The sequence below is a fragment of the Rissa tridactyla genome, chromosome 10 (genome assembly GCF_028500815.1).
Source record: "Rissa tridactyla isolate bRisTri1 chromosome 10, bRisTri1.patW.cur.20221130, whole genome shotgun sequence".
In the NCBI taxonomy this organism is placed as follows: domain Eukaryota; kingdom Metazoa; phylum Chordata; class Aves; order Charadriiformes; family Laridae; genus Rissa; species Rissa tridactyla.
The window spans coordinates 4,577,551-4,604,070 of record NC_071475.1 but is presented as its reverse complement, the minus strand read 5'-3'; the positions used below and the strand labels follow the sequence as shown (position 1 = coordinate 4,604,070).

General features: G+C 53.9%; 1 protein-coding gene across 6 annotated transcripts in view; it reads right to left on the bottom strand.

Moving 5' to 3' along the window:
• Positions 1–1,764: 1,764 nt before the first annotated feature.
• Positions 1,765–26,520, bottom strand: part of CHST13 (carbohydrate sulfotransferase 13) — a 69,245-nt gene continuing 44,489 nt past the window's right edge. For all 6 annotated transcript variants that reach the window (XM_054216158.1, XM_054216156.1, XM_054216157.1 and 3 more), the window contains 2 exons: positions 7,217–7,299; positions 1,765–3,056 (listed from right to left, as the gene is read on the bottom strand). In XM_054216158.1, coding sequence (XP_054072133.1) covers positions 2,211–3,056; positions 7,217–7,282 — 912 coding nt within the window. In that variant the 5' untranslated portion in view covers positions 7,283–7,299 and the 3' untranslated portion in view covers positions 1,765–2,210. The remainder of the gene's footprint in view (positions 3,057–7,216; positions 7,300–26,520) is intronic.

Here is a 26,520-nt window from a genome sequence, read left to right as displayed (position 1 = left end):
ACAGCACAACGGGGAGAAAGACTGTGTATCTGTCCTTGCCACTCACTTTTAAGTGCCATCAGCTTTTAAGACCTACCTGCAGGGAACAGTATTTAGGAAAAAAAAAAAAAAAAAAATCCATCCAAAAATCCATCCAAAAATCCATCCCTTTGTGACTCTGACCCCAAATTATAATTCATGACCAAAAGCGATGAAAAGAGCTTGTGGTGACTTGAACAATGATTTTTCCAAGCAGAGGCAGTGCTAAGTGGGGAAGGCGAGACTCCTGAGAAAGCGGGAGGAATGCACTCCAAGGCTGGACGCTGCAGACGAAATTTGTTGCATCATATAATCTGATTCTGTGCTCCGAGTTTCAGCTAGACGGGGACATACTAAGATAGCACGAGAAAGGCCATTTCCGCGAGATCTCCCATCCAGATTGGGAGAATCTGTCAGGCTGCCAGAATCACCAGCAATTTTATTTACTTTTCATTGCTTTGCTAAACCCAATCTCCAAACAGAGCAACCAAGGAGGGGAGTGTCAGTGTAGAGGCGCTGCTCAGAGGCAGGGAGGAAAAAGGTTAAGATATAACAGCCAAAAGTTGTTAGATGAAAACATTATTTTTTTAAAAGAGCCTGAGAGCGCTGGGGTTTTATAAAACCTCCCATTGTATTGCACTAATAAGTCAAGTGTTCGCAGCCAAGCCAGCAGACACACTCTACAGCATCTATTACTGGCGTGTTTATTTACAAAGGCAGCCACTGAGCCAAAGCCGAACAGAAAAGAGGAAAGACTGAAATATGGTTTTAAAGAAATACAGCTCCTTGGACTGGTTTTAATTTAAAATCGTAGGACTGCGTTTGTCATTTTCTTTTGTGTTTCGCCCCCTCCTTCCCATTTCTTCTTCAAGGAATGGAATGTCCAAAGCCAGCCAGGCAAAGGGGAATTTTCCTCTAGGTGTCTCTGTCCCCATTTTTATTCTCAATTTTTTCTCATACACACACGCCCCCACACCCACACCCACACCCCCCGTGCACACGCAGACGACATACACACACTCCCTCTTCTTCCTTGGCCTTCCCAGTCCAGCATCACCTTTTCATTACCACAGCAATCATCTCCCATGTCCCAGCACAGTGCTCCCCAAGCATTTTCTAATTCAAACCTGCCCTGGCACCCTTCTCCGTCCCCAGGTGTGATGTGTTGACCCCATGCAGGAGGCACCGGCTGCGCATGGGAGCAGCGCATGGTGGCAGGGGACGAGAAGCCGGTGCTGCCAGCTGGGTCCCATCAGCCCAGCGGGGCCGTGGGCAGGACACCGTGGAGGACATGATTTCATCTGAGCAGACACCTGCACCCATGCTGTACGTACAGCTTTGCAAAACAGTTATCACCTGCTCTTAAAAAACGGACAGCGTGGGACCTGGATTTACTAGATCTGACCAGAAATCCAGAGACACGCACACACAGAGGCACCGACTGATCTGCTGTTGTAGTTCAGGAGAAAGACTGTGTCTCTATCAGCCCATACCTGCTGTAAACCTGCTCCTCTCTCTCTTTGGAGTATTTTGCATCCCGACCAAGAGCGTGTGGAAGGAGGGGAACAAAAAAACCCTCCAGGCTTTGTCAGGGAGAAATGCGTGGTCACAGTAACACATCACCGCCTTCCCCGGCAGTGGGGACGGTGCGGGGAAGCTGGAGGAGGAGGGAGGAGAACAAGGCAAAAAGAAAAGGTGGGAGCACCTTTAAATGAAAGGAAAAACTTACATTAAATTATTGCTTTATTTCTGGTTCTATGCAAGTCTCTGACATGCTCCACCCCACCCCCCAAGACACCATGTCCATCCCTAAACAGCCCAGTAAGGAGGAGAAAGACCTGAAGGGATCCTGCCCGAAAAAGGAGCCTTTCCAAGACTTGGATCTACAGAGGAGTCTCTTAGTTAAAAGGAAGCCCCCAGCCAAGGCAAGCCCTCCTACCCAGCAGTGTCCAGCCCCACCACCATCCCTTGAGGATGTTGAAGGGTGAGAAGGAAAAGCTCCGGCCCTGGTGTTTTGAGAGGTGTCCTCCCTCCAGACCATGCATGAACAAGGCATCAGTATGTGGAGCAGACCATAACGGAGAGGGCACGGGGGTGAAGTCAACTAAGAGATGAGCACAGGGTGGGAGGAGAGGATTTTGGCAAGATGAGAGTTACCCAGCTCTCCTTCGCCTCTCCCCCCAGCCCCTGCCTCATCGGATGCGGAGGTACGAGGGGATGGAGTAATTGAAGAGCAAGTAGTCCATTTTGTATAAATTAAAGAGTCTCCTTTGGTAGAAGGGGCTAATGTCCTGGAAGAACTGGGCCGTCATGTCGTCCGTCGTCCTGGTGGTCTTGGATGAAGATGGGAACTTGACGCTTGTGTCAGCCCCAACAAGCTGGAGGATGTAGTTGGCGTCTTCAGCCAAGGTCTCATACTTGCCCACCACATCGTAGTGGACGATGCAGGGGTGGCAGAGCGAGTGCACCCGCTCCCAGTGCTCATTGAAGGGCTCCTCCCGCTGCGTCCGTGGATCCAGCAGGTAGTAGACGAACTCCTCGAAGCGCACATCATCCCCGCGCTCCAGGGCCTTGTCACTGGGCTCCTGCCGGTGTCGCCGAATGATCTTGGTCCCGTAGCGCTTGTGGAAGGCTGTGTTGTAGCTGCGGGTGAACTTGTTGCGGTACGCCGAGACCAAGCGCTCAAAGGGCTCCCGCACGAAGATGAACTTGAGGTAGCTGCGCAGGCGGTGGTTGATCTCGGGGATGCTGTACTCGGAGAGGGTGCGCAGGTTGGATGAGACGTGGGCCTCATTGGCGGGGATTTCCAGTGGGTCCCGGTACTTGCCTTGCCCCGTCAGGACCATCATTACCCGCTTCCAGTTAGTGCAGGCCACTTTGGGCACGTAGCAGTAGAGCAGCCCATGCGTGTCATCCACCACCAAGTGCCGCAAGTCATCCGGCCGCAGGAGACGCCGCTTGCGGGTGTAACGGTTGCAGATGTTGCTCAACAGCTCACGTCTCTGCTGGTGAACCGCCTGCAGTGATGACTGCTCAAACTGAGGAGAGAAAAAAACAGAGATGGTCACTAGCTTGCCCAAGCTGATCATGACCTACACACAACACTTGCCCCAGAGCTGTCCCCATCCCCTCCCCCTTCCAGGGTTTGGCAGTCACCCATGTGAGATTTCTGGGGACAGCATTGATTTTGAACACAACTTGCCTTGGTGCATTTAATCCTTGGACCTGCTGGGGGCAAAAGACAGAATAAAATGTGATGAGGAGCCAGATGAGAAGACAAGCCAAAGGGGGTGAGGCAAGAACAGGCGGTGCAGAGAGGACCAACATCAGAACATTTGTTACAGCACCCCCCCACACACACACAGTGGGCTAAAGCTCTCCTTTACATCAGTCCAGGGGGGCATACATGGCCCCTGGTGCCACAGGCCTCCCGGCTGCCATGGGGCATTGCCACGTTGTGCCAACGCCTACACCTGCAGGCTGGCTGCAAGCACCGCAGCCAAGAGGCAGAAACACGGCACACAAGTGTGGGCATGCCTGATGAAACCAGCGCGGGCGTGCTGCCAAGGAAAGGCAAAGGGGTGGAGGAAAATGGTCTTTAAACAGAGACGATCGAACCCTGGGGAGCAGTCGGGGAGCTGGAGGCGAGGGGGGGTGGCAGGGCGTGATGGAGAGGAGCGAGGTGCTGCTGGAGGTGGTGGTGGGGCTTTTCCCGAGGGCTTTGTGTTTCTTCTGCTGAGGGACTTCTTCCGCACAGGCCAGTCCAATGCCTCAGCTCTGGTCATATTCTCCTTTGTCCACAGGGATGAGAAATCCATATATGGTCCTTTTTGTTATCCCTTTTGATCTTTGCATTAAGGCCTGGCAGCTGCTGCATTGGCTTCCCTGGAGCCCAGAGCCGCCCAACTCCAGCCCCAGCTGAAACTCCCCTCCAGATTTGGGGACATGACCTTTCCTGTCATGGTTTTCATCAGAAATCCCAAAATGTCGCTAAAACATCTGGGGAAGGAAATTATTTCCAGGAACTCAGAAGGGGAAGGTCCCCTCCTCCTCCTGCCCACTCCCTCCCCGTTTTGCTCACGAGGGTTGGGAGATTTCGTGTTCAGCCCCAAGGTCATCGCTAGGAACCTCCAACAGCCTCGTCCAGGCCACGACCGCTAACGGCTTCACCGCCCCTTTGCTAACCCGGGGCAGCCCTGTCCCCGCAGAGCTCTTCCTGTAATTCAATGCAATGACCCCCATGTCACAAGACGATGGTGGCTTCCACTTTGGGGTTGTGAAGACAGTCCTGCTGGCATCATAGGGTGCCATGGCAAATGTGTCTGCAGCCTGGAGACGTGATGACCTCAAGATGATGGGCAAGGGCAGGCCACCTCCTTGGATCCCTACATCCTTGCTGCTGACTGCTGTCATCGCTTAGGCATGCAAAAGGACACCCTTTGCCAAGCTTCAGGTGCACCCTTGCCTCTCCCTGTGGACCATACGGGGTTTGGGGAGGCACCAGAGCCTGGGAGAGGCAGTGTTGTGGAGATGGGGCTTTGTAAAGCTCCTGCCAGGAGTTGGGATCCTGAGACAAACTGCCCATCCTGTGGATGATCCAGCAGACCCATCACCTTCAGAGGGGCACTAGCATCTGGGCAAAAAGCTCCTCCTGCAAGGGACGAACAACAGACAGACCCTTTTGGATCTCATTTACACTAAGAAAATAATCTTATCCGGGTCACCTTAATGACCACCTTCTCTAGGAACCTGCATGGCCAGAAACCTGACAGGGGCAGGAGAAAGAATCCCATCCCTGCACCTTCCAAGAGGGAGACGATAAGGGAAAATGCTCAGATGGAGGAAACGCAGGTCAACAGACTCTAACTGCCACCAGGAGATGACTTTGACATTGTCGGCTACTTGGATTTGAAGAAGAGATAGAACCTAGGGAGGTGACAACCATAGCTGAAGCGTTATTCTTATGGTACACCTCCCTGTGACACAGTCAAACCCTTCAGCAGAAATGTGTTTTGTTTGGAGGCTCCCTGTTGCCCTTTAAAACTGGAAACCCTTTTTGCAAGTGCTTAAAAAAAAAAAAAGAAGACATTTTAATAATGTGATTTTTTTTCAGGTGGTTTTCCCTGTACTTGCATAATTCAAAACTATTGGACCAGAGAGACAGACAGACACACTGTCTGCAGGCATGGCAACAAATAAATGTGACTAGTTTTCAACAGCCGCCCACTGGAATAAGTGCATGTCTTGCAGTTATTTCGGAGCAAAATTGCTCCCTTCATTTCCTTTAAAAGCCAGAGAAATTAAGTATCACTTTTAAGGAAATAACACCATGACATTCCAGTAGCGTTAGGGTTTGCCGGCATCGGGGCCAAGGAACTTCACATCTGCCATTTTTCCCAGAGCAAAGGCAATTCCACTGCTTATAGACATTACAGCATCCACCTAGATGGTAGCACGAAGCGTCGTCTATGGAAAGGAGACCTGGCTCCAGCTGCAGCGGGCACCGCCGGTGGGTGGCGGGGAGGCAGCGGGGATGGCAGCCAGCTGCAGGGACCACCAGCGTTGCCCTCTGCTTCTTAGGGGCTCCAGAAGATGACTGCCCCGTGGACGTGGGGAGATGCAGGGCACAAGCGGTGGCTGGGGCACGTGGCCACGGCCCGGCCCGTTGCACCAGTGGGTGGAGGGTGATTTCCTGCAGGGAAGTTGTGGGCGAGGATCCCTCTGCAAAGACAAGTCTGGCCGCATGGGGGGAAAACTGCCTGACATAGGGGTAAACGCAGTAGAAGGAGGAAATAAATACACTTTTTGGAGCTTCAACCACAAACCCCCAAGCTCCCACTGAGCTGCTAAAGGGCAAGCGGGTCACCTTCCCCGATGCCGTGTCACTGATGCCAGTTGGGGTGCACGCACCGGGGCCTGGCAAGGGCAGGTGCTCCCTGCCTCAAGCATTGACCATGGCTGGTCCTGCAGCAGATCCTCGCGTGGGGATGGACCCGCTGATCCCACCTGGAGTGTTTGCCTGCCCAGACTGTGCCTGGCTGCCCCTTTCTCCACAGGTGCAGCTGGCACAGCTCCGCGTGATGGTGAGGACCGAGATGTCCCAGGATTACAAACCACTCATCACTGAGTCCAGCTTTGTATATGCGTGTATATAGAATCATAGAATCATAGGGTTGGAAGGGACCTCTGGAGATCATCCCGTCCAACCCCCTGCCAGAGCAGGGTCACCCAGAGCAGGTGGCACAGGAACGCGTCCAGGCAGGTTTGGAATGTCTCCAGAGACGGAGACTCCCCCACCTCTCTGGGCAGCCTGTGCCAGGGCTCTGCCACCCTCAGGGTAAAGAAGTTCCTCCTCATGTTTAGGTGGAACTTCCGATGCTCAAGTTTGTGCCCGTTACCCCTTGTCCTGTCCCCGGGCACCACTGAAAAGAGCCTGGCCCCATCCTCCTGACACCCACCCTTTACGTATTCATAAGTGTTGATAAGATCTCCCCTCAGCCATCTTTTTTCCAGACTGAAGAGACGCAAATCCCTCAGCCTTTCTTCATAAGAGACATGTTCCAGTCCCCTAATCACCTTTGTAGCCCTTTGCTGCACCCTCCCCAGCAGTTCCCTGTCCTTCTTGAACCGGGGAGCCCAGAACTGGACACAGTACTCCAGGTGCGGCCTCACCAAGGCAGAGTAGAGGGGGAGGATGATCTCCCTCCACGTGCTGGCCACACTCTTCTTGATGCACCCCAGGATGCCATTGGCCTTCTTGGCCACGAGGGCACATTGTATATATGCATATACATATGTGTGTGTGTATATATAGCACCCAACATAGAAGCATCTATCAATTATTAGCTCGGAAAGAGCAGCAATGATGCTCTTGCCCTGCTGTGATGGCCCAGAGTTGGCTTCGAAATCTTCAGATGGCAAAATCTCCCGGGTTTGCCCAGCTATGGCTCAGCCCACCGGTAATGAAACCATTTGCCCAAGTCCCAGCAGGGGCTATGAGCTTTTTTTTTATCATCGATTACTCCCCAAAGTGGTGTGGTCTTTTCTTTTGGACATGGACAGAGGTTCAGGCACGGGGACCTTGAGGGTGGCTGGAGACAGCACAGTGCCCTGCACACCAGAGGGGTGGAAGAAGGGGTCAGCCCCCAGCGCCCCACTCCCTCTTCACCCCTCCACCTCCCTCCCCCTGTCCCCTTACCTGGTCACTCTCGTACAGGGCCTGGAGTGGGCTGCGACCGGCTTTCCCCTGCCAGGTGGATCTCATAACCCCATCTTCTGCGGCTGGAAAAGGAGCGAGAAAAATCAGAGGGGTTGAGGGTGCTGCTTCCCTCACCCTCTCTGGAGATGCCCCAGTTGGGATGAGGCAATGTCCCCCAAGAAGAGACAAATCCGTTTGGCTCTGGGAGAAGATCCCCCTTATTTTTTAACAAAGCCTGCTGTTAGGGTTGAAAAGGTCCAGCCCTAACCTTTAAACAAATAAAAGACAATGGCTTTTTACAATTTCAAGAGCAACTGGGAACAGTCTGACCCATTGCATTTGGGGAATGCCACTGCGTGCAGGCTGCATTGGCGAGGGAATGACCCAGGAGGTGACAGGACCCTGACCAGCATCGCTGTGGCCCCACGAAGGGCGAGATGGAGTCTGTGCTCGGCAGAGATGCGGGGCAGATCCAACACTGGCAGCTCTGTGCTGAGCCCCCACCGGCTCGGAGTTTGCATTTCCAGGCTCAGAGACACAAACATTAATAGACAAATTGGTCAGATGCTTCATCTGATTGAAAAGTCTTTTTAAGTTCTTTTTTGCCTTTATTTTTTTTTTCTTCCCTTCTAAACCAGCAACATCTCCTTGAGCTTTTGAAGCTGAAGACAGCACCCAAGCAGTCCTCACCCCTTCCCCGACATGCAGATCAGCTGGTTTGGTTTCCGAGGTCTATTTGCCACAGCACCAAACCTGAGGCTGGATCTGGCCAGCAACGAACACAGTGCTGGACACCCAGTCGGTGACAGATGCTCAAGTTCTCAAGCTCATAAATTACGTAGGGATGCAACCACCTTCCAGGCTATGAAGCATCTGCTTCAGCTCCATCCCTCAGCCCCAGGGACCTGTTTCCAGCACAGGTAGAACCACATGGCCTGGATATCTCAAACCTAACGTGTGGAGCCAGCCGCGATAGGGCACAGGTTCTTGCTTGCGGTAACACCTCCAAGCAGCTGCCCCACCTCTCACCCAGCCTCTCCTTCTTCTATCTGCCCCTCTCCATCGGCAGAGGATGCCACAACAGTTCTCATATGAGAATAAGGTTTCTAACCATGGGGGTTGTTCAACCCTGGAGTTGGCTTCCTCAGAAGAAATCACACTGTGAATTTTAAGATGGAAGATGATGTTTTTTTCTGAAGGGGATGATAGGACACATCGTTCAGGAGGTCATGGCCTGGGAGGTTCTTCCAGTCCTCCAAGTTCCTACTTATACAGGGACCTTCTAAAATCTCAGAGGGACGTACGTTGTGGAGGGAAAAGCATCACTCACAAACCATTTCTGCCAACGTGAAGGTTTCTAACACAGAGGCTTTTTGCACCACAATTTGGGGCTCTGGATGTTTTTGTTCATACAAGCCCCAGGTGGCATCTTTTTAACCAAAATAACCCGAAGGAAAAATCCAAATCCCATCTTCTTTTCCACGTGCTTGTATTTTGTTTAAATGAAAACGGCTCCAACGCACAAAGTCACCGGGGTCTAGGCTAACCATTATTCATTCCTGGAGCTGTAATCGGGGGGAAGTGACTGCCTGACCTCACGAAATTTCATCAGCAGTGCATGTGCACTTGCGCGTTCTTGGGAAACGACACTTCCTGCAGCCCTGGATTGACTGAGATGCGACTCAACAAGAAGGTACTACGGTTTCTTCCCCAGTCCCCTGTATCCGTTACCCCACAGGAGAGTGAAACGGCATCTGTGCTAACGAGAGATAAGCGGACGATCCAACGCACACAGGGCTTGTCCCAGAGGAGCCCCGTTTCACATTTCCAGACTCGCTCCTCTGCAAATGACAGGGAATTAGATCGACCTTGAAAACTCGACTCAGCGCAGCTCGAATCTGCAAGCAGAGAGCATTAAACTCGAGTCCCTTTCCCGTCCGGGGATGACAAACTTCTGTTCAATTTAAGAGCACGACCTCGCCGTGGGCTGTCTGCGAGCGCCCTGCACCGCAGCAGACACTTGTCCTGTACTTAGTAAAAGCAGTGTGGAGGCGTTTGTTTTCGAGATTAACACGTGCATCAACCGGAACCTTTCTTAGGCGGGACATAAGCAAAACTCCAGGTGGTTCAGGCTGACACGAAACTGCTAGAAATGCAAATTGCTCACGCCGGGGCTGCACAGGGGCGCGTGGAAACGCGTTCCCAAGGAAAGGCTTCAGCGCCCGGTGCAGGGTGAGGTCCTGGCCGGGAGGAGCAGGCTGACTCAGCAGAAGGCTCTTTAGGGTGAACAAAAACCAAATCTGCAGTAAAGCGGGGAGCGAGCAGAGGTCGGGCAGGTCAGATCCGTGCTCTGACTGCTCCGGGCTGCTGAGGCCGAGGGACAAGCCTGGCCAGGGACTGCAGCACCTCGCCCGACTTTCGCCCACAGCCCCAGCAGAAACATTGCAAAATGGATTTCTTCCAGCCTTTCCCCAGCGCAAGATCTGGCAGAGAACAAGCCATCTTCTCCGGATAGCAGCGAACCCCCCGCTAGGATCCCTGCTCTGCTTATGCTGTACAGGTACAGAAAAAAAGGGGGAAGAGAAAGGGGGGGGGGAAGAAAAAAAAAAAAAAAAAAAAAAGGAAGAAAGCTGCCAGGCTGCTCCCGTGCAGCCGGTGGAGCCCGGGAGCGCTGAGCTGGCGGGGGGAAGATGCCAGCGCTCCACACTCGCTGCAGCTTGACAGCTTCTTCTCTCCGCAGCGATGACACCATCCCCTGCCCGGGGCACTCGCCAAACCCTTCAGAGCAACCGTCTGGCCCAACGGCGGGGTTTTACAAGGCTCCAACTGCAGGAAGTCTCTCCTTTCAGAAACCCTCTGCTTGCGATACACGTCCCAAGGAGAAAAACAAACAGGCTCCCGGCTGGGCCATCAGGATGACTTTTGAAGACCGCGTTAAACCCTGCAGCGGAGGGGGAGATGCAGCAGCTGGAAGCGTGTAGAGCTCAGCACAGCACCTCGCCGGCACCGGTGCACGGTGAGGGCAGCAGCTGATGGGACCAAAGCATCCGTCCTTTGCAGGGCTGGGGTCGGAGCAGCTGCAAATGCCTGCAGCATGCGCTTGAAGTCCTGGCCACCTGTGCCCAAAGCATCCCCAAAGCATCTGGGATTGCCTGGCAAGAGCAACATCAGCCATCACAGCTGCTGCGTCCTGCCCGAGCCAGCCGGAGGCTGCAGACCGTGATTTAATGGAGTCCAGCCCGCCTCAGACCAGGCTTTGCCACCTGACACAGCTCTGCCCCATGACCCCACACTGTGGCCGTCCCCTGTTCCACCATCCATCAGCCCCAGCACCTGCAATGTCTCTGCTGCTGCGCTCCCCGCCCAGTCCTCCCCCCGTCACCAGGCGCCGGGTCCTCACCGCGCAGCTCTACGAACACAGCTCAGCCCCGTTCAAACACAGAGCCCCTCTCCTCCGGCCGCTCCACCCCAACCACCTGATCGTGCAATCCCACAGCGTGCTCCCGTCCTGGGCTCTCTCACCATCCTGTCCCCTAATCGCTGTCCCCGTCCTGTCCCCCACTGCCTACCCCAAACAGGCAACGGCCCACCTTAAGAAGGCTGGAGCTCAAGGGACTCCACAGCTGGCTGAACTGCACAGCTGGAGAGGAAACCAAACATGGAGAGGGAGCTGGGGAAAGGTTCGATTCTTGACCTGTGCCTGTTTCTTCCATCAGATCTGGGATACAGCCTGGACTGCGAGGAGGAGGAGGGAGGAAGGGGGCAGGTGGGCAATGGCATTTACACATCCCTCTTCTTCCACCCGTTCATGCTGAGAACAAGTCAATCACCCCATCCCCTCTACCGTTGGCTTACCCATGCCTGTGGTGCTCCTGAGACTCCAAGAAGTTTGTGAAGGCCAAGGAATACCGTAATATATGACAGTGCTGAGGAGGGAGTATCATCAGAGTAAATTAATGGTTCGTGCTGCATTTTGGCACCACGGCCCTGAGTACAGCAGGATCTTCCATTATGGGGGAGCTGCCAAGATCTTCGCATCCTGGCTGTCCTCCTCACTTTATAGCTTGTTACTGAGGTTCCCAGATTCCACCACATGCAATGGTAATCCTTGGAAATTTAGCATCGCCACAATTGCATCCGAAAGCAGGGATGTCACTTAGCCAAGGTCTATTGAGTTTCTAATGGGGAGAAAACATCAATCTTTGGCAACCGCTGGATCACCATTTGGATAATAAGTATCAAGACAGTGTACGTCTGTGATCCAAATCCAAAATGTTTTTCACTGAGACGGGCAGAAGGCAGTATCACATTTATCCTTTGCGTCTTCAAAGGATGAGGCAAGGGAATAGGAGTGATGCAGAGCAAGGGACCAAAACCCCCATGCTAAGGCAGTAACATCGACCAGAAATCGCTGAACGAGGTGAGCCTGAAAGGGAGCTCAGGCATATTTCGGAGTCTCCTGTGCTACAAGTGCTTTCAGTCTTTCCTTCGGAGCTTAAAAAGGCAACACACTCCCTCCCTCCTTTCCCCCTACAGCCCACATTTTCGTGCTGTCCCATCAAAACTGAAGCTCTTCTCTTGCGGCAGCGTGACATCAATACTGCAGCAGGATCTGGGGTTTCCATGACCTCTTTGGAAAAGGGAATAGATTTTAAAGCTGTGAATATTTAGGTGTACTTGTTGATTGTGAAGACAGCCAGACATGTGTGAGGTGAGGGAAAGACTGGATCATGCCCATCCCAGACTTCTGGAAGCAGCGGTGAAAGAATTTGCTGTTTTGGCTGCAGAAACTCTTAATTACGGAAGGAGGTTCTCTGCAACCACAACAGCAAATCCAGTGCCTGAACTGAAGAGTTTGGCTAGGAGACAGGATTCAGGCAGTGACAAGCCTGCTCGGCTGACATCAGCATTACCCAGGCTTTAGAAAACAGTCTGAAGGAAAGAAAACAAAAGATGTGGGTGCAACTGGATAGGTGAATGAAATCACCACGGCATTTACTAAGCACAGCTTACACCCGTGCAAGCTGATCTGTCTATAAAATAAGTCGTTTCTGTAGATCAAGCATATGTGGTAGATCTTCACCCAGATATACGTAACACATGAGATATGACATACCACAGGAAATATGTACTTCAAACGGAGCAGGTGAAGTTTAAAAGGTGAACTGTAAGGGACACAAGCAACTGGAAAGCAGGCGGCGTTCAAATGGGAAACACTGGGCAGAAGGCAGATTTCGAGTAAAATACCTCTAAGATTGGCTTTGGGATCAATATTTCAGGAATAATAAGTTGACATAAAAATAGAAAGATACTGATGATGGACAAAGCATTGAGAAAGGCTGCCATGGCAGAGAGAGACTGAATCACCAACCGGGGAAGGTGAAGCTTTGTCCTGGACCAGAGGAGAGGAAATTCCGCAGAATTTAATTACGCAAGTTGGAATTCAGCAGTTTCTGCTCCTTTGCTGCTGGAAGTGGCAGGAGGTCCCAGATGCATTAGTTCTGGGCTATCAGCTGCTGCTGTGACAGTCATAAAAAAGGCAAATGAAGTCCTGAAATATATCAGGTGAGGTATTTGCCATAGCAGCAAAAAAAAGCATGAACGCTATCATCCGCAGCATTGGCGACCTTCACCTGCAGCGCCGACGGCTCTGCTCTCCTGGGAGCGGGGCAGATCCAGGCTGCTGAGAAGGGCTGTGAGGTGACCGGGTGATGCTGCTGCCCCACGGGAGGGTGCGAGGGCTGGGTGGTGCGCACAAGCTGAGCTGGGATGTGACTGTCCCCTGGGAACACCAGCAGAGAGGGACAGGAGGTGCTTCGCATGCAGGACATCTTCGTGCACCGCTTGCTCAGGGGCCAAATAGGAAGAGGTTTGGAAACCCCAGATCAGTGGGAGTCTGGCTGAGATGCAGCGGGAGGAATCCCAACTCCTTTTGGGATGGAGGATGGAGCTTTCAGGCATTTTCCAGGCTGGACCCTGGGGCCACAAGGAGCCAAAAGCTCTACTCGTGATCTCCAATATGAAATGCTGGAGAGGGTTAAAACCTGGAGATTCAGTTGTTTCCAGCCAAGGGAACTGAAGAGAGAGCACGTGTGCCTGCTCACGAGTACGCACCCCAGAGGCCCCGAGGAGCTAATCCTGACCCCACCACTGTCTCACAGCCCCGGCTTCGCTTCCTGTTGTGTCTGCGCAAAACCTAAAAAAAGAGGAAAAAATAATTGTGGTGCCTGGCCACCCAAAATGATCAGGCTGAGTGCTAATTACAGCCTGCGGCTCCCGAGCGGGTGAGTGGGATAGGTCCTGGCTCGTACTCTAGGAAGACCCAGCTCTCAGGGCAGCCCCTCTTGGAAGGGGGATGCTCTCTCTCAGACCGGAAAAAAAAAGCTCGGACCCTGGGGGAGCTGGGGTGTGAGTCCATCACATTTGTGATGGATTCACATTTGTGATGGATTCTGGATCTGAACAGAGGAAAAGGTATCGGTGACACGAATTGACTGCCTGGCACACATGGCACGTGTGCAGCTGAACTGCGTTCACAGGAGAAAGAAGAGTTTTCAGTGAGAAACGAATAAGAACAATATCTCCCCTTTTTATCAAAAGGGGAAGCAGCACCTGGGGGTCTTTAGCGTAAAGGGATCAGTACTTGCTTGAAGTCAGTCAGTGGCAGAAATTAGGACCTGGATCTCTTTGTGGGCACAGCAATGAGCTTTTCCAGACTTTGCTGGTTTTGCCTCTTCTCCGGCACCTGTCGTGGGTGAGGAACGGGTGCGTCAGTCCTGCCAGCGATGGCTCAGTCGGCCCTGACTGCAGAAACGCAGCCCCGCTTCGCGAAGATACGCTCCTCGCTATTAAAATAACAGCACCCAAGAGACACGGAGAAGGATCCTGCCATCTAATTTAAGAGAAGATATTGAGACTGATTCAAAGCCAAAATCATAGCTGCAGCCACTGGCTGCTGAATCTGTCCAATTTTCGATTTTAACATCCAAGAGGGGGGAAAAAAAAAAAAAAGAGGGAGGGAGAGAGAAAAAAAAAAAAGAAAATAGAGTTTGACGGCAGCAGTGATAGATCCAGACAGTTCCTGCAGCCTGAGCTCAGTTTCTCCTCCCAGTTCGATAGCAAGGCCTGGGACACTGCCTGGTTGGCAGCCGGACACTTCGACATTGTGAGATTCTTTTCAAAATGAGGGTGATGTGGGAACCCAAACACCAACATCACACAGCAAACTCCAGACCCACTGACCTAACATTGCTGAAAGTAGTGACCGCTGTTTGATGGAGAAGATGACCAAGTAAGCGACTGTTTGCTTTCTTACGTGCTGCACTGGGCTGTGAAAAAGTGTGGCAATTCTGGTGTTCGCATCCTTACGCATTTCAGAGATTTAGATTAGATATTAGGAAGAAATTCTTTACTAAGAGGGTGCTGGAAGAGGTTGCCCAGAGAAGCTGTGGCTGCCCCATCCCTGGAGGCGTTCAAGGCCACGTGGGACGGGGCTTGGAGCAACCTGGTCCAGTGGGAGGTGTCCCTGACCAGGGCAGGGGGTGGCACTGGATGATCTTTAAGGTCCTTTCTAACCTGAACCATTCTGTGATTCCATGACCCCGTCACACCGCCATGTTACAGGACTCGAGGCCGTAGTGCGGGCAATCTGATGGATGGCAAACGCCGGAGACCTGGCGGAGGCTGCACGGGAGAGTGGCAGTGCCAACGCGGGAGCTGTACCTCCCGCTCGGGGAGAGCCAGGAGCATCAGTCCCAGCTAAGAACATTGATCCCTGAATCTGCAGGACATGACAGGCCTCGTTCTGCCCCCAAAAGTGAAACGACAACACAACCACTGTGTACAAAGACCTCAAGCAAGTGCTTGTTCTGCAGTGCAGCCCCGACCACTGCTTTTCTGGGCACGCAGGGAGTTGGCCAGAGAATCAGGGGATGCCCGAGGCATCTCAGACTTGCCTGGCAGCCTCCGGACCTGTGCCGAGGGCCTGCAGGAGCCGCCGGGGCCGGGAGGATTTGGGAGAAGCTCTCTCAGGTAGCAGACCAAGTTTTTTCCTGCATCTCCAGAGCTGAGGTTTGTCCCCCACACAGCTGATGGGCATCTCTGCACTTGGTTTACGCCCCAGCAGCAGGAGATTGTGCCCCCTGGGCACATTCGGAGGTAGCGGGCAGCATCCGTGCCCCATTCCGGCAGGTACAATGGCAGCACAGCACATACGAGACTACGTATTTTGGGGAGACGGAGCATTTCAAGGCGAACAGCAATATTCAGACAGGCACAGGCAATGGCAAAAAGTAACCAGTCCTATGGAGAATAACCAAAAGAGACCTTTTCTGATCTTTTCCCCAGGCCTCTGTCATGCACGGCACTGCTCCTCAAGCAGCTGCATTACAGAGAAGGGGAGAGCTCAAGTATTGACCTGCAATAGCCCCCACCTTGCACAGCTTCCACGTGGCAGCTAACAGATCCCTTTGGAGCGAGCGCTGCATTTGACCTCTTTTGTTCATCCTGGGGCTGTGCCGGCGAGCGCTGAGCAGGAGGAGTGAGGAGGGGAGCTGGCATCAGCTCTCATATTTACAATACAAACACACGTTTCTTGTTCCAGACCAACATCCTCCGTCGCTTGGGAAATGCCCCCTTTGCTCTTCCCATCTTTGCTTCTCTTTGCACGGTGTTCTTCTCCCCAGTTATGGCTTGTTCAGCCTGTTCTGCCTCATGACAATGTCCTCTTGCAGAGGCTCAGAACGGACACAGGTGACCGTTCGTTCCCTTCAGCAGGTGAGCAGCGAGTAACTCCTGTGGAGGAGGTTATGTGGACACGGGCAACAGGCCATCAGCTAAGGCCACCCCGTGCAGCATGGTCACAGGCAGACCCACCGCCGTCCGCCTCTGATATTCCCCCTGCTGACGAGCAAGCCAGTAACCGATAACCCAGGCTATTCCTGACAGCCGGCCCTCTGCTCTGCGGGCCAAGCCTCGGTAAAGGCTGGCTGGCTCCGCATTTCTCTCTGCTGAGGTAGAGGCGGCGTAGAATCTGCTGGAGACGTCTGTCTCGGCTCACTTTTTAGGGGAAGGGAATAATCCTCCATTCTCTGTCAGACCTACCCCTGCCAGCTCCTCTCCCATTGCCTGCAGCAGAGCAACAACCCAGAGCATCCCGGGGAGCAGCAGGTCCTTCCCCTTGTTTGCTCCAGAGCATTTTCAGACACGGCAGAGCCAAGGGGCAGGATGAGCTGACTAGCTAGGGACGGCTGAAAGAACTGCACAGGGTGCCCATGGGTCTGCACCAGGACCCAACCAATGCCCCGATCCCGCACACCTCTGCCTGGAGGGACAGGCAACGGGAGCATTAGGAACAGGACCTCCAAGGGAGCCCAAGGGCTGTAGCTGGTTGTACCCCTGCAAGGGCCCTGGAGCAAGTCCTTCCCAGACAGCCCAGCCAGGCTCACGTAGCCCATCCGAAGGGCAGGATTAGAGTCACCGTTGTGATCCTGCTTCCTTGAGCAGGTCAGCAGGAAGGCACATCCCTGTCCCCTGCAAAACCACTGCGTGATTTAATGGCATCCCTCCATGTCACCAGCTGAGCCACAACCCTGAGGCACTGGCCTGGGACCTGGAAGCTCAACCACTGGATAAGTATCTTCTCTCACCAGCACTGCACCCTAACTCTCAGGCTCAGAAATCGCCTCCAGGTACCTTGGGCTTGGGCCATAGGACCCTATTTTCAAGCACAGCCACCACCTGGATGTTGCCAGCCTCGTTATTCCCCACGGCAAAGCCCCATCTCCAGCCAGGCGCCATCTCTCACAAGGAGCATCGCAGCAGCTTGGAGGCTGTCACTGGTGTCGCGTCCCCCCAGGAGGACGGACAACCAAAATATGTCTGGTCTCGCAGGGATGGGGAGTAAAACACACACATGAGCCTGAAGCTCATCTGCTTGTCCATCAGCGGGCTTAATGAAGCATTTAATTTCTCTTACCATTACGAGACTGCTGCTACAAGTTTGTACAAGGTTCGAGAGCACCCACACGACACGGTGGGCTGGAAAACACTTTGGGGCCGAGCAACAAAGAGACCATTGGAAGTTTTGGCTCAGGTGGTGCAACACCTCGCCTTGTCTGGAGGTCCTGCTGAATCAGCCAAGCACAGGATCGTGCCCAGAGACACCCTGGTACCAGCAGCCCAGCCTGCCGGGACTGCTCCCCGTGGGAAGGGAGAATGCTCCAGTCGGCAGCTCATGTGGTCCTGACTTAAAGCTGTTTCGTTCAGCAGAAGTTAAACCAACCGAGTGACTTGAACTTGGCTGGACCAGAGAGAACCGAGTCCCAGCAGCACGGGGATGCTTGAAAGCTTAGCTCAAGCTTTTTTTCCCACCGCTACACACTTTGTACCATCCCCCCCTAGCCCTTTTAAACAGCCAAACCAAATAATTAACACCCCCCACACACACACACACACACACTCCCCTCACCTGCCAGCACTTAGAAACTGCGAGGGCTAAAACAGAGATGCGTTGTGAGGAGGTTACCCACAAAGCTAAGCTAAAAACCACAAATAAAAGCAGCTCGGAGGCAAATCTGAGCAGGGCAAGACAGGACGTGCACATGAAGAGGTTTACACCGAGAATAGCCCACGTACAACAGCCACCACGACCTGCAGCAGCGAAAGACAAATCTCTCCCATCAGCTTGGATGGAGGAACCCACACACGTTTCCATATGGGAGAAGGTGGTTTTGTGGCACCAGGGTCACCCAGAAGTGATGTTTTAGCTGCCATGATAAAGTACCATTTCAGGGCAAGATGAGGAAGGGATGCAAAGGAGGGATGAAGGCTGCACAATGGTTCAGCCTCTTCCTCTTCTCCGTACCTGGCTAAAACATGTCCCACCCCCATGGAGCCGATGAAAGGGTCCTACCAGCCCCTATCACACAGACCCTCCTCCCCTGGAAATCTCCCCCTTTTCCCCAAATGACTCTTTTGGCTTTCTGGGAAGCTACTTAAGGCTGACTCCGTGCAGCCACAGATGGCTCTTGAGGGGTGATGGGGCACCCCATCCCCAGCACCCGTTTTCAGACCACGTTTCTGCTGATGAGGCATTCCCCAGTGCCCCTTTCCCAGCCACGTTCCTCAGAAGAGGTACCACAGGCAGTGACCTCTAAGGTGACACTTCCCATTCTGAGGAGACCCAGCTGTACAAACCTCCTAGACAAGAGGGAAAGGAGCATTTTCCAACCTCCTTCCACCAAATGCACACACTTCACACCTACAGTCCCCTGGGACAAACGCTTCTGCAGCACGTCTATCCTCAAACCACATAGTTCCTACACACACGGAGATCTGAAGGTATTGGGGATCCCCTGACCGCGCTGTTACAAGGTGTGAACGGGCTACCCCCAGTGCCCAAGATGACTTCCTCTGGGAAGGAGATGAAAAGAGGTGTCACCCCCTAAAAATAATACCCTTGTTTGCAGCAACTGCCACCTTGCAGCTCCTCCAGAGTCCCAGGGCCGTGTGGCACAACTGGATGGTGACGGCAGCCAGGCTCCCTGGCACTAATGACAGTCTCCCTCTAGCCAAGAAACACAGTCTAAGAGGGGACGATGAGTCACTATTTTACATGGGATAATTCGACGGACCGCACTGCCTTTAACAGGAAAAATCGCTCACTCTTCTCGGTATGTGCTCTGCTGGCTGGAAGGCAGCGCTCCATGGGCAAGAGAGGGACAAGGGGTGTGATGCCTTCAGGAAATGTTAATTCAGGGCGTGGATGAAGGTCCTAAGCTGTTCTCTGTAGAAAGTGATGGATGGGAAGAGCCACGCAGAGGGGTGAGTACACGTCCTGCGCTCCTTCCAGCCAGACGGGGAACGGACGCGCCTGCCAGAAGCAGCAGTGGTTGTGCTGAACGTCTAGGGGTGGAAACGCACGGCTTCAGGGAACTGAAGTGGGACCAAAAGTCCAAGCACACCTGCCTCCACCTCTGCGTGAGATCCCTGACGTCTGTATGCAGCTGTCGGCTGTCTGGGACCCCGTGCCTGGGGCGCACGGGACAGGAGTAGCATGTGGCATCGGGGGACGGAGCGGCAGCAGAGCTGCATCACTCGTCTGTCTGATACTGGGGCACTCACACCAGCCACAAAGTGCAAATTACTCCCAGCACGGGGCCCTGACTCACAGAAATACGAGGGGAGACAGGCAAAAGGACAGCCCAGGAGCCCTAAGTGTGTTACATGCACTCACGCGGTTCCCAGCCTGCTGGCGAAAGGCAGATGGATGCTCCCTGCTTCCTCGGTGCGGGGTTGCAGCGCCCCTTCTTCATGACTGTCACCTACCCATAAACATTTCCATGCTTGATGACTTACGCTGGATGCAATAAAACTGCAGACAGCAGATACGGGGCATTCACTCAGCCTCCAGCGCAAAGTGCCACCAGTGCAAAGTGCCACCGGACCCCAGGTTTCTCCGTCCGGATCCAGCTCAACACAGACACATTGACTTTCATAGGAAAATGCCTGAGCCCAGCCTCCCAAATGCTGTGGCAACCTTTGTAGGGACAGCAACGCCACTGTGCCAAGGAACAACGGCAGACGCCTCCTGAAGGGCTGGCGAGACAGAGGCAGCAGCCTTGCAGCTGACCCGACCCCCTTCCCAACCGCAGTCTCCTCCTGACTGTCCCCCTTGCCACCGACTTCTCAGTATCTTCTCTTCTAGCTCAAACATGTCCCCACCAAGAGCCTTACCAAGAATCACACCTGAACAGAGTTTTCTGACAGGTGACACACAGGGCTGGCACAGAAATGTGACAGTAAGACCTATTTCGCATCACCACCCCCCGTCCTCCACTGAAAGGATCCAGCAAATACCTCTCCAAGGGGCAGTTCCCGCTCCTCAGGGTCTGCCGTCCCTTTGGCACAGACCATGGCTGGAGACGATGCTGGGCGAGCTCAACCGCCGCCGCACCGCAGCCTGCACGCCCCGCTCAGCGCCACACAGGGCATGGGATGGGAGGGGGACAGCGGGCCAACGTTCAGAGCTATTTCGGATTTTTCTCCAAACCACTTAAAGAAAGAGGGGTCTCCGCTGAAAAGCTCTCCAAAGAGACCTGGCAAGCACTGCTGACAATGTAATCCCCACTGTCCGTTTCTGTTAATCCTCTTAGCGCTTTAGCAGGAACTGGTGGTGACTTCTCACCGTCCCCAGCGTGCAAGTGCTCCCAGGGTCTTGCTGGACCCCTTGCACCCCCCCCCCACCAATGCCCTTCGGAGGGGCACGTCCCAGCGGGCTGCCGGAGCGCTGGCGTGTCGGAAAGAGACAACGGCCCCGTGTGCGCGTTTCCCTTTCTCGTGCCTGGACGACAAAGCCAGCCCACAGAGCTCCCCGCTTGCCGTGCAAACTCAGCACTCCGCAGCTCACGCCGGAGCTGAGAGATGATTGAGCGTTCCTGCCTCTGCAGCCAACTCCGTCTCGCACGTGCTGTGCACAACGGCTCAGACAGCAGCCACGGAGGGGGCTGGGAGATTTGAGGGGGCGTCCTCAGATGTATGGATTTTTTTTAAGCTGCTACAAAAAAGAACGTTAAACTCCTGCCGTGAGATTGGGTCTGAACATCCTGCACTGCTGCACATTTCTACTGCCTGTCACAGGCGCTGGGCAGGAAAATAATTATCTTTCTAACTTTATTTTTTGCCGTGTTTCCCCCCCCCACACACGCACCTAACAGGAGACTGCTCAGCCTTTAACAACTGCCTGGAAGAGACTCCTGAAACCTGAAATCCCTGGACAGTCCAGGCTTCAGCCAGACGACTCCTGCTGGAGGAGCGCTGGCTGTACCCACGCCAGCGCAGGGACCGGCACTCACTGGTTCCAGAAGTGACTGTGATTCAGAAATCTCTCTGCTGGACATAATTTAAAACCACTTGAGCATTACTCTTGATGCTCAAGATCCTGGGAGGTTTACTTAGGAAGAAGTTATTGCCGTTGCCATTAGGAAGAAGATACTAAAATTACATATGGAAGCTCCTTGTTTTCTACAAAGCCTCATGAAAGCTCTTTCCTCTCTTGACTCCCGCTTCCTTGCACAACTTACTTTGCCTTTATGTTTCTGAAGGTAATTTTTCTTCATTTTTCACCGATGGCACCTCTTGGGCCATCACAGTGTCAGCAGCCACAGCCAGGCAGAGGGGTTGTCACAGCTGCCCCTTGGCTGTGTGGCTCCCTCCTCCCCAGAGACCTGGAGGGCTCAGGCTTTGTTTTTAAAGGAAGGCTTTGTTATTCCAGTTTAGTCAACTTGAGTCAAGGATCAGCCAGAGAAACTGTAATCAAGTGATGGAAAAGGGTGACAGCTATAGGATTAGCTCACAATAAATCATGCAGAGAGGGAAAGAAAGAATCCAGCTGCTTCAAGCAACCTGCCAAATGCCACAGCATCGTCTCTGGGGATCAGAGCAAGACCAGAGCCAATGGCAGCTGGACACTCTGTCCCATTCCTCCTAAACCCACACGTGCCCTCAGTGGCAGGAGGCTCTGGTCACCGGTGTCAGCCTGAGGCAGGTGTCAGAAAGGTTTAATAGAAGGATCACAGGCATTTGAGGTGGTGGGATGTATTTCACTGGGGCAATGTGCTTAGCTGTCTGCTGTCACAAGGAATGCGATTGAGATCTTTATAGGAAACGGAAAATTAACAGTTTCCAGCAGGAAGACAGCCTCTGTGAGCAAATAAAATATCTGTGCACAAGCACCGCGCAACCTTCTGATTTCAAATGGTTAATTTCTCCTGCAAGCCAAGCTAGAAGCTTTCCAAGAGCGATTTCTCTTCCCCATTATGCCTGTTGGTCTCCTGGCCCCGGCTGGCTGCTTGCATATATAATACAAGCCTGAACTGCCAGCATTTCCATTCCTTGTCAATAAACTCCTCCTTTCCAGTCTGCTGCTCGACAGGAATTGCAGCAGAAGGGCTTGCGCTGGCAGTGCCAAGGCAGAGATCCCTACCGGGATGCACAGGAGCTGATTTTTGGCTGGCAAGGCTGCACCAGAGACCCTGCTCCCCCCTGCACACCCCCACCCCGCGGTGGTGTCCATACCCCTGTAGGCTCCCATGGCCGGCGCAGGCTCAGGCGACCCGCAGCTGCAGAAAGCTCTTGGGCTCAGGTGGCCGCGTGGACCTGCCGAGCCAAGAGCCCATCTGCACCAGCCCGCTGCCTTCTGCTCCGCTGCCGAGGCCACGGCGGGCCGAGATCTGGGAGATCAGACTGGACTTGCTCAAAACCCGCCTGCAGTCAGGTCTGGCTCAGGCAGATGCCGTTCGTGCCCTCTGCACACAGGCTCCTGCACACAGACAAGAGCAAACGAAGTCTCTCCCACGTCGTATGGCTCAACGACTTGCCTGCTGAGTACGTTTCAAGCCATCTCGTCAGCTCCACGCATCTGGAATTGATGAAAGCCCCGGCAAGCAGATCTTGGGGAAAAAAACGCACACTCAGCAAACCCTTCCCAAGGCACCACCTTGCACACAGCCGCTCCCTCCCTGGCTTTGTTTCTCGGCTCCTGCCCCTCTGCTCTCGGCAGGGACAGCTGAGGGTCTGTGTCCTGCCTTTCTACGTGACAGCAGGTCCTTCACCTGTGAGACTCACTGCCACACGGTACAGAGCAAGAGGCTTTACGGCGTGTTGAAGAGATGTACAAGGTTGCAGAGGGGGACAGGAGCTAATTACAGCTGCTGGAGGCTAGGGAGAACCATCTCCAGCGCGTAACTTCTCACCGCATAGCTCCTTGTGCCTACTTCTGCTGTATCTAGTAGTGGGTGTTGCCTGAGGCCACCAAAGAGCCCCGTCTCCCCAGCCAGCATGTTTAAGAGGGGACACAAACATCTCCAGTGTCACTGCAGCACTGAGACGCGACAGATCCAGCATCACGAGTGTGAACTTGTCTGAGTGTTGGATCTATGTCCCTGTTGCTGGTTAATCCCTGGGAACGGCTGTCAGCATCAGGTGCTCTGAAGACCTCTCTTACAGGACACAAGCAAGGTCTAATGGAGACCTCAGGAAGAAGGGAACCAGGTGTCTTGCACCTACACCCACCCCGCAGCGGCTGTTCACGGGCAACTGAAGCAAAACTCCACCAGCGTCACCCGTCTTGTTTCAGTCTCACAGTGCCTGTGTCTGCTGGTCCCATTAAGCTACAGGGAAATCAATCTCTCCGATACTGCCAGGAGTAAACTTGGAAAAGACCCAGCTGTGAATATGCTACTCCCGCGCCCTTGCCAAAAGGAAAGGCCCGGCTCTGCAGATGTCTGCAGGACTGAACTTGCCGCCTCCCTGTGCCACGGAGAAACATGACCGAGCAGAGCCACGTGCTTGCAAGGCACCAGGAAGAGAATGGAGATGGGGAATTGCTGAGGAGCTTCTGACCTCCAATTAGTTTCTGCTAATTTCCCAGCTCCCTGCCTTAAGAAAGCCCTCTGGAAGAGGTGGGCCAACCCCAGAGACACCCACACCGGGCAGCCCCAAACAAACATCACCTTTGAACCTCACGTCAACATTACCCATCTTCCTGCAAGGTCAGTAATTCACAGCACAGAGCAGTGAAGCAACATCTGGCCAGAGAGCGGGCTTGGGTCAGGTTTCAGGTTAGCGGTGAGGTTGCAAATCCACAGGGAGAGCAGCGCTCCCGGAGTGATCGTTCCAGGGAACGGCTCAAATCTGTTGCCGCTGCCCCCTTCCCGGAAGGGCTGGGAGAGCAGCCAGGAGATGGAGGGCTATAAATCAAGTGGCGCTTACAAAGAGAAGAATAAGCTGTTAGCACCACTGTGACAAGAGCCCAGGGCTCGTGGCCTCAGTGTCCCTCCATACCACAGGTGACAAGATGATGGGAAGGGACCCACGGGCCACGACATGCCCTGTGCACTGCTGTGATGGTCCAAAACATTCAACAGCAAATCTCCACACACACATACCACGGGCAGAGTTGCCAGCACCTGCCCATCTGCCACGTGCAGCTAGAGGCTTGCTGATCTGCACTCGAGCCACTGCAGAGACAGTGCCACCTTCAGAAGAGACTTCTGGGGGAGAGAGCAGCTTCAAGTCCAGCTGGATAATGCTCTGAGGGAGTCTGAAAATTAAGTCCCATCACGAAAAAGCTGGGTCTCACCAGCATCGGGTGCCTCTTCAGGACAGCGGGTCTCGGCACCGGTGCTCAGCCACGGTTCGTTCACATGGCCACGGAACAGACTCACCCGAGCGCGACACTGGAGTCAGGTCCGGGGCAGTGTGGTTTGCAGCATCTCCCAGCTGCGGAAACAGCTTCACGATGTGACACACTGTCACGAGGGCGCGCTGACGGCGATGGGGCAGAGCAGCACCGCTGGGAACGCTGCATGCGTTTGTCTTTCATTGCCTCGGTGCATCCGAGGTGATCGCGATCAATGACGGGGGGGAAAAGCAGGGCACGTGAACGGAGAGGCAGGCAAACAGGGCTCGAAGGAGCCAGGTTGGGCTGCCCACGGGCCTGGGAACGGCTGGCGCTTGGAGAGCCCGGCTGTCGGAGGAGGAAGCTCTTGCTGCTGCACAGGGAAAGACCAGACACGGTGCGGGGCGGCTGGGGCAACCCGGACAGCAAAAGTAGCCAGACACTGAATCCACATGCACTCGCACCCTCAAAACCAGCCCCTCGACCATTTTTAACACCAAATGATGATTTTCATCTCAGCACAGAGCTGCCAAAGGATGTGGCTTATGCGGCCAGGCTTTCCTGCATGGGTAGATGGTGACGAGCCACTTCGGCTGCGGATGTAGGTGCCGAACCCGGGGGTGACAGAGCTGCTGCAGTGCTAACCAGCGGGGACAAAAACTGCTTTCTTCTCCCTGGAAAGACCAGCTCCTTCCCAGCCAAATTCCCATCAATCTGCCTGCCCATAACTTTACAACTGTTTTATCTAATGAAAGCTCATCCAAATATTAAGAGTCCAGGGCACAATGGGGAAAACAGCAGCAGCCAGGCCAGCCAGCCCATTCCTCTGCCAGGCTGCAGGAATTCCCCACTGGCTGGCTCAAGGCTGGACACCTCCATACCCTAAAGCTAAACCTGCTCAGCACCATCCCAGCAAGCTAAAGGGAACGGATTTGCACAAACTGAGCAGATTTTGAATTCCTTCTCCAAAGCAAGGAAGATCTGGTCTATCTTGAAACAAAATTTAGGCTTCTGCAGATCTTTGCCTCTGAGCCTGCAAAAGGCGGGAGTTGGAAGGGTTACAAGGCAGAGATCTTCAGAAGCTTATTCACCCCAGCTACCCCAGTAAGGGCGGCTGCAAAGGGCCTGGGAAAAATGAAACCTGCTCAGTAGCATTCAAAAGAAATGTTGGGGGAGAGCTCAGCTTCCCTCAGACTAACCTGCCCCCCAGCAAGCCACCATAAAGATCACAGAATCACAGAATGGTTCGGGTTGGAAGGGACCTTAAAGATCATCTCGTTCCACCCCCTGCCCTGGGCAGGGACACCTCCCACCAGCCCAGGCTGCTCCAAGCCCCGTCCAGCCTGGCCTTGAACCCCTCCAGGGATGGGGCATCCACAGCTTCTCTGGGCAACCTGGGCCAGGGGCTCACCACCCTCAGAGTGAAAAATTTCTTCCTGATATCTAATCTAAATCTCCCCTCTTCCAGTTTAAAACCGTTACCCCTTGTCCTATCATTACACTCCCTGATAAAGAGTCCCTCCCCATCCTTCCTGTAGCCCCCTTTAGGTACTGGAAGGGGCTATAAGGTCTCCCCGGAGTCTTCTCCAGGCTGAACAACCCCAACTCTCTCAGCCTGTCCCCACATCCATGGGTCTTGCCAGGCTGGGTGGGTCAGCAGGACAGCACCAGGTTCAAGATGAATCTCCGATGGCTCCAGATCCCACGCAGTGCTCTCGCACAGCCACTCACCAACTCCTCATACCGAAAGGCCATTTTTCAGGCAGCTGCCCAGGGCAAGTCACAGCGATGCCCGGGGCTGACACTGAGACGCATTTGCCAACTGCGTGTGTGCACGGGGCAGCGTGGTGTGTTTGCTTTTTGCAATCGCTCTCCTGTCTGCGGGGCTCAGACTGAAGGCACTCTTCAGGGCACTCCTGTACTCTGCCCGATTCAGGGGCTGCCGACTCAGCCCAGCAAGGGGGGAGCAGAAATGTGGGGGCTGTTAAATGTTGGGGTGACAGCTGAGGATACCAGGCGCTGCGGGTTCATCTGGCTACTAGGTTTCCTTGGCTTGCTCAGCTCCATGCAGAGAGGAACAGGCACTGGTAGGTCACTGAAACCACGCTGCCTCCCGCAAAGTCTG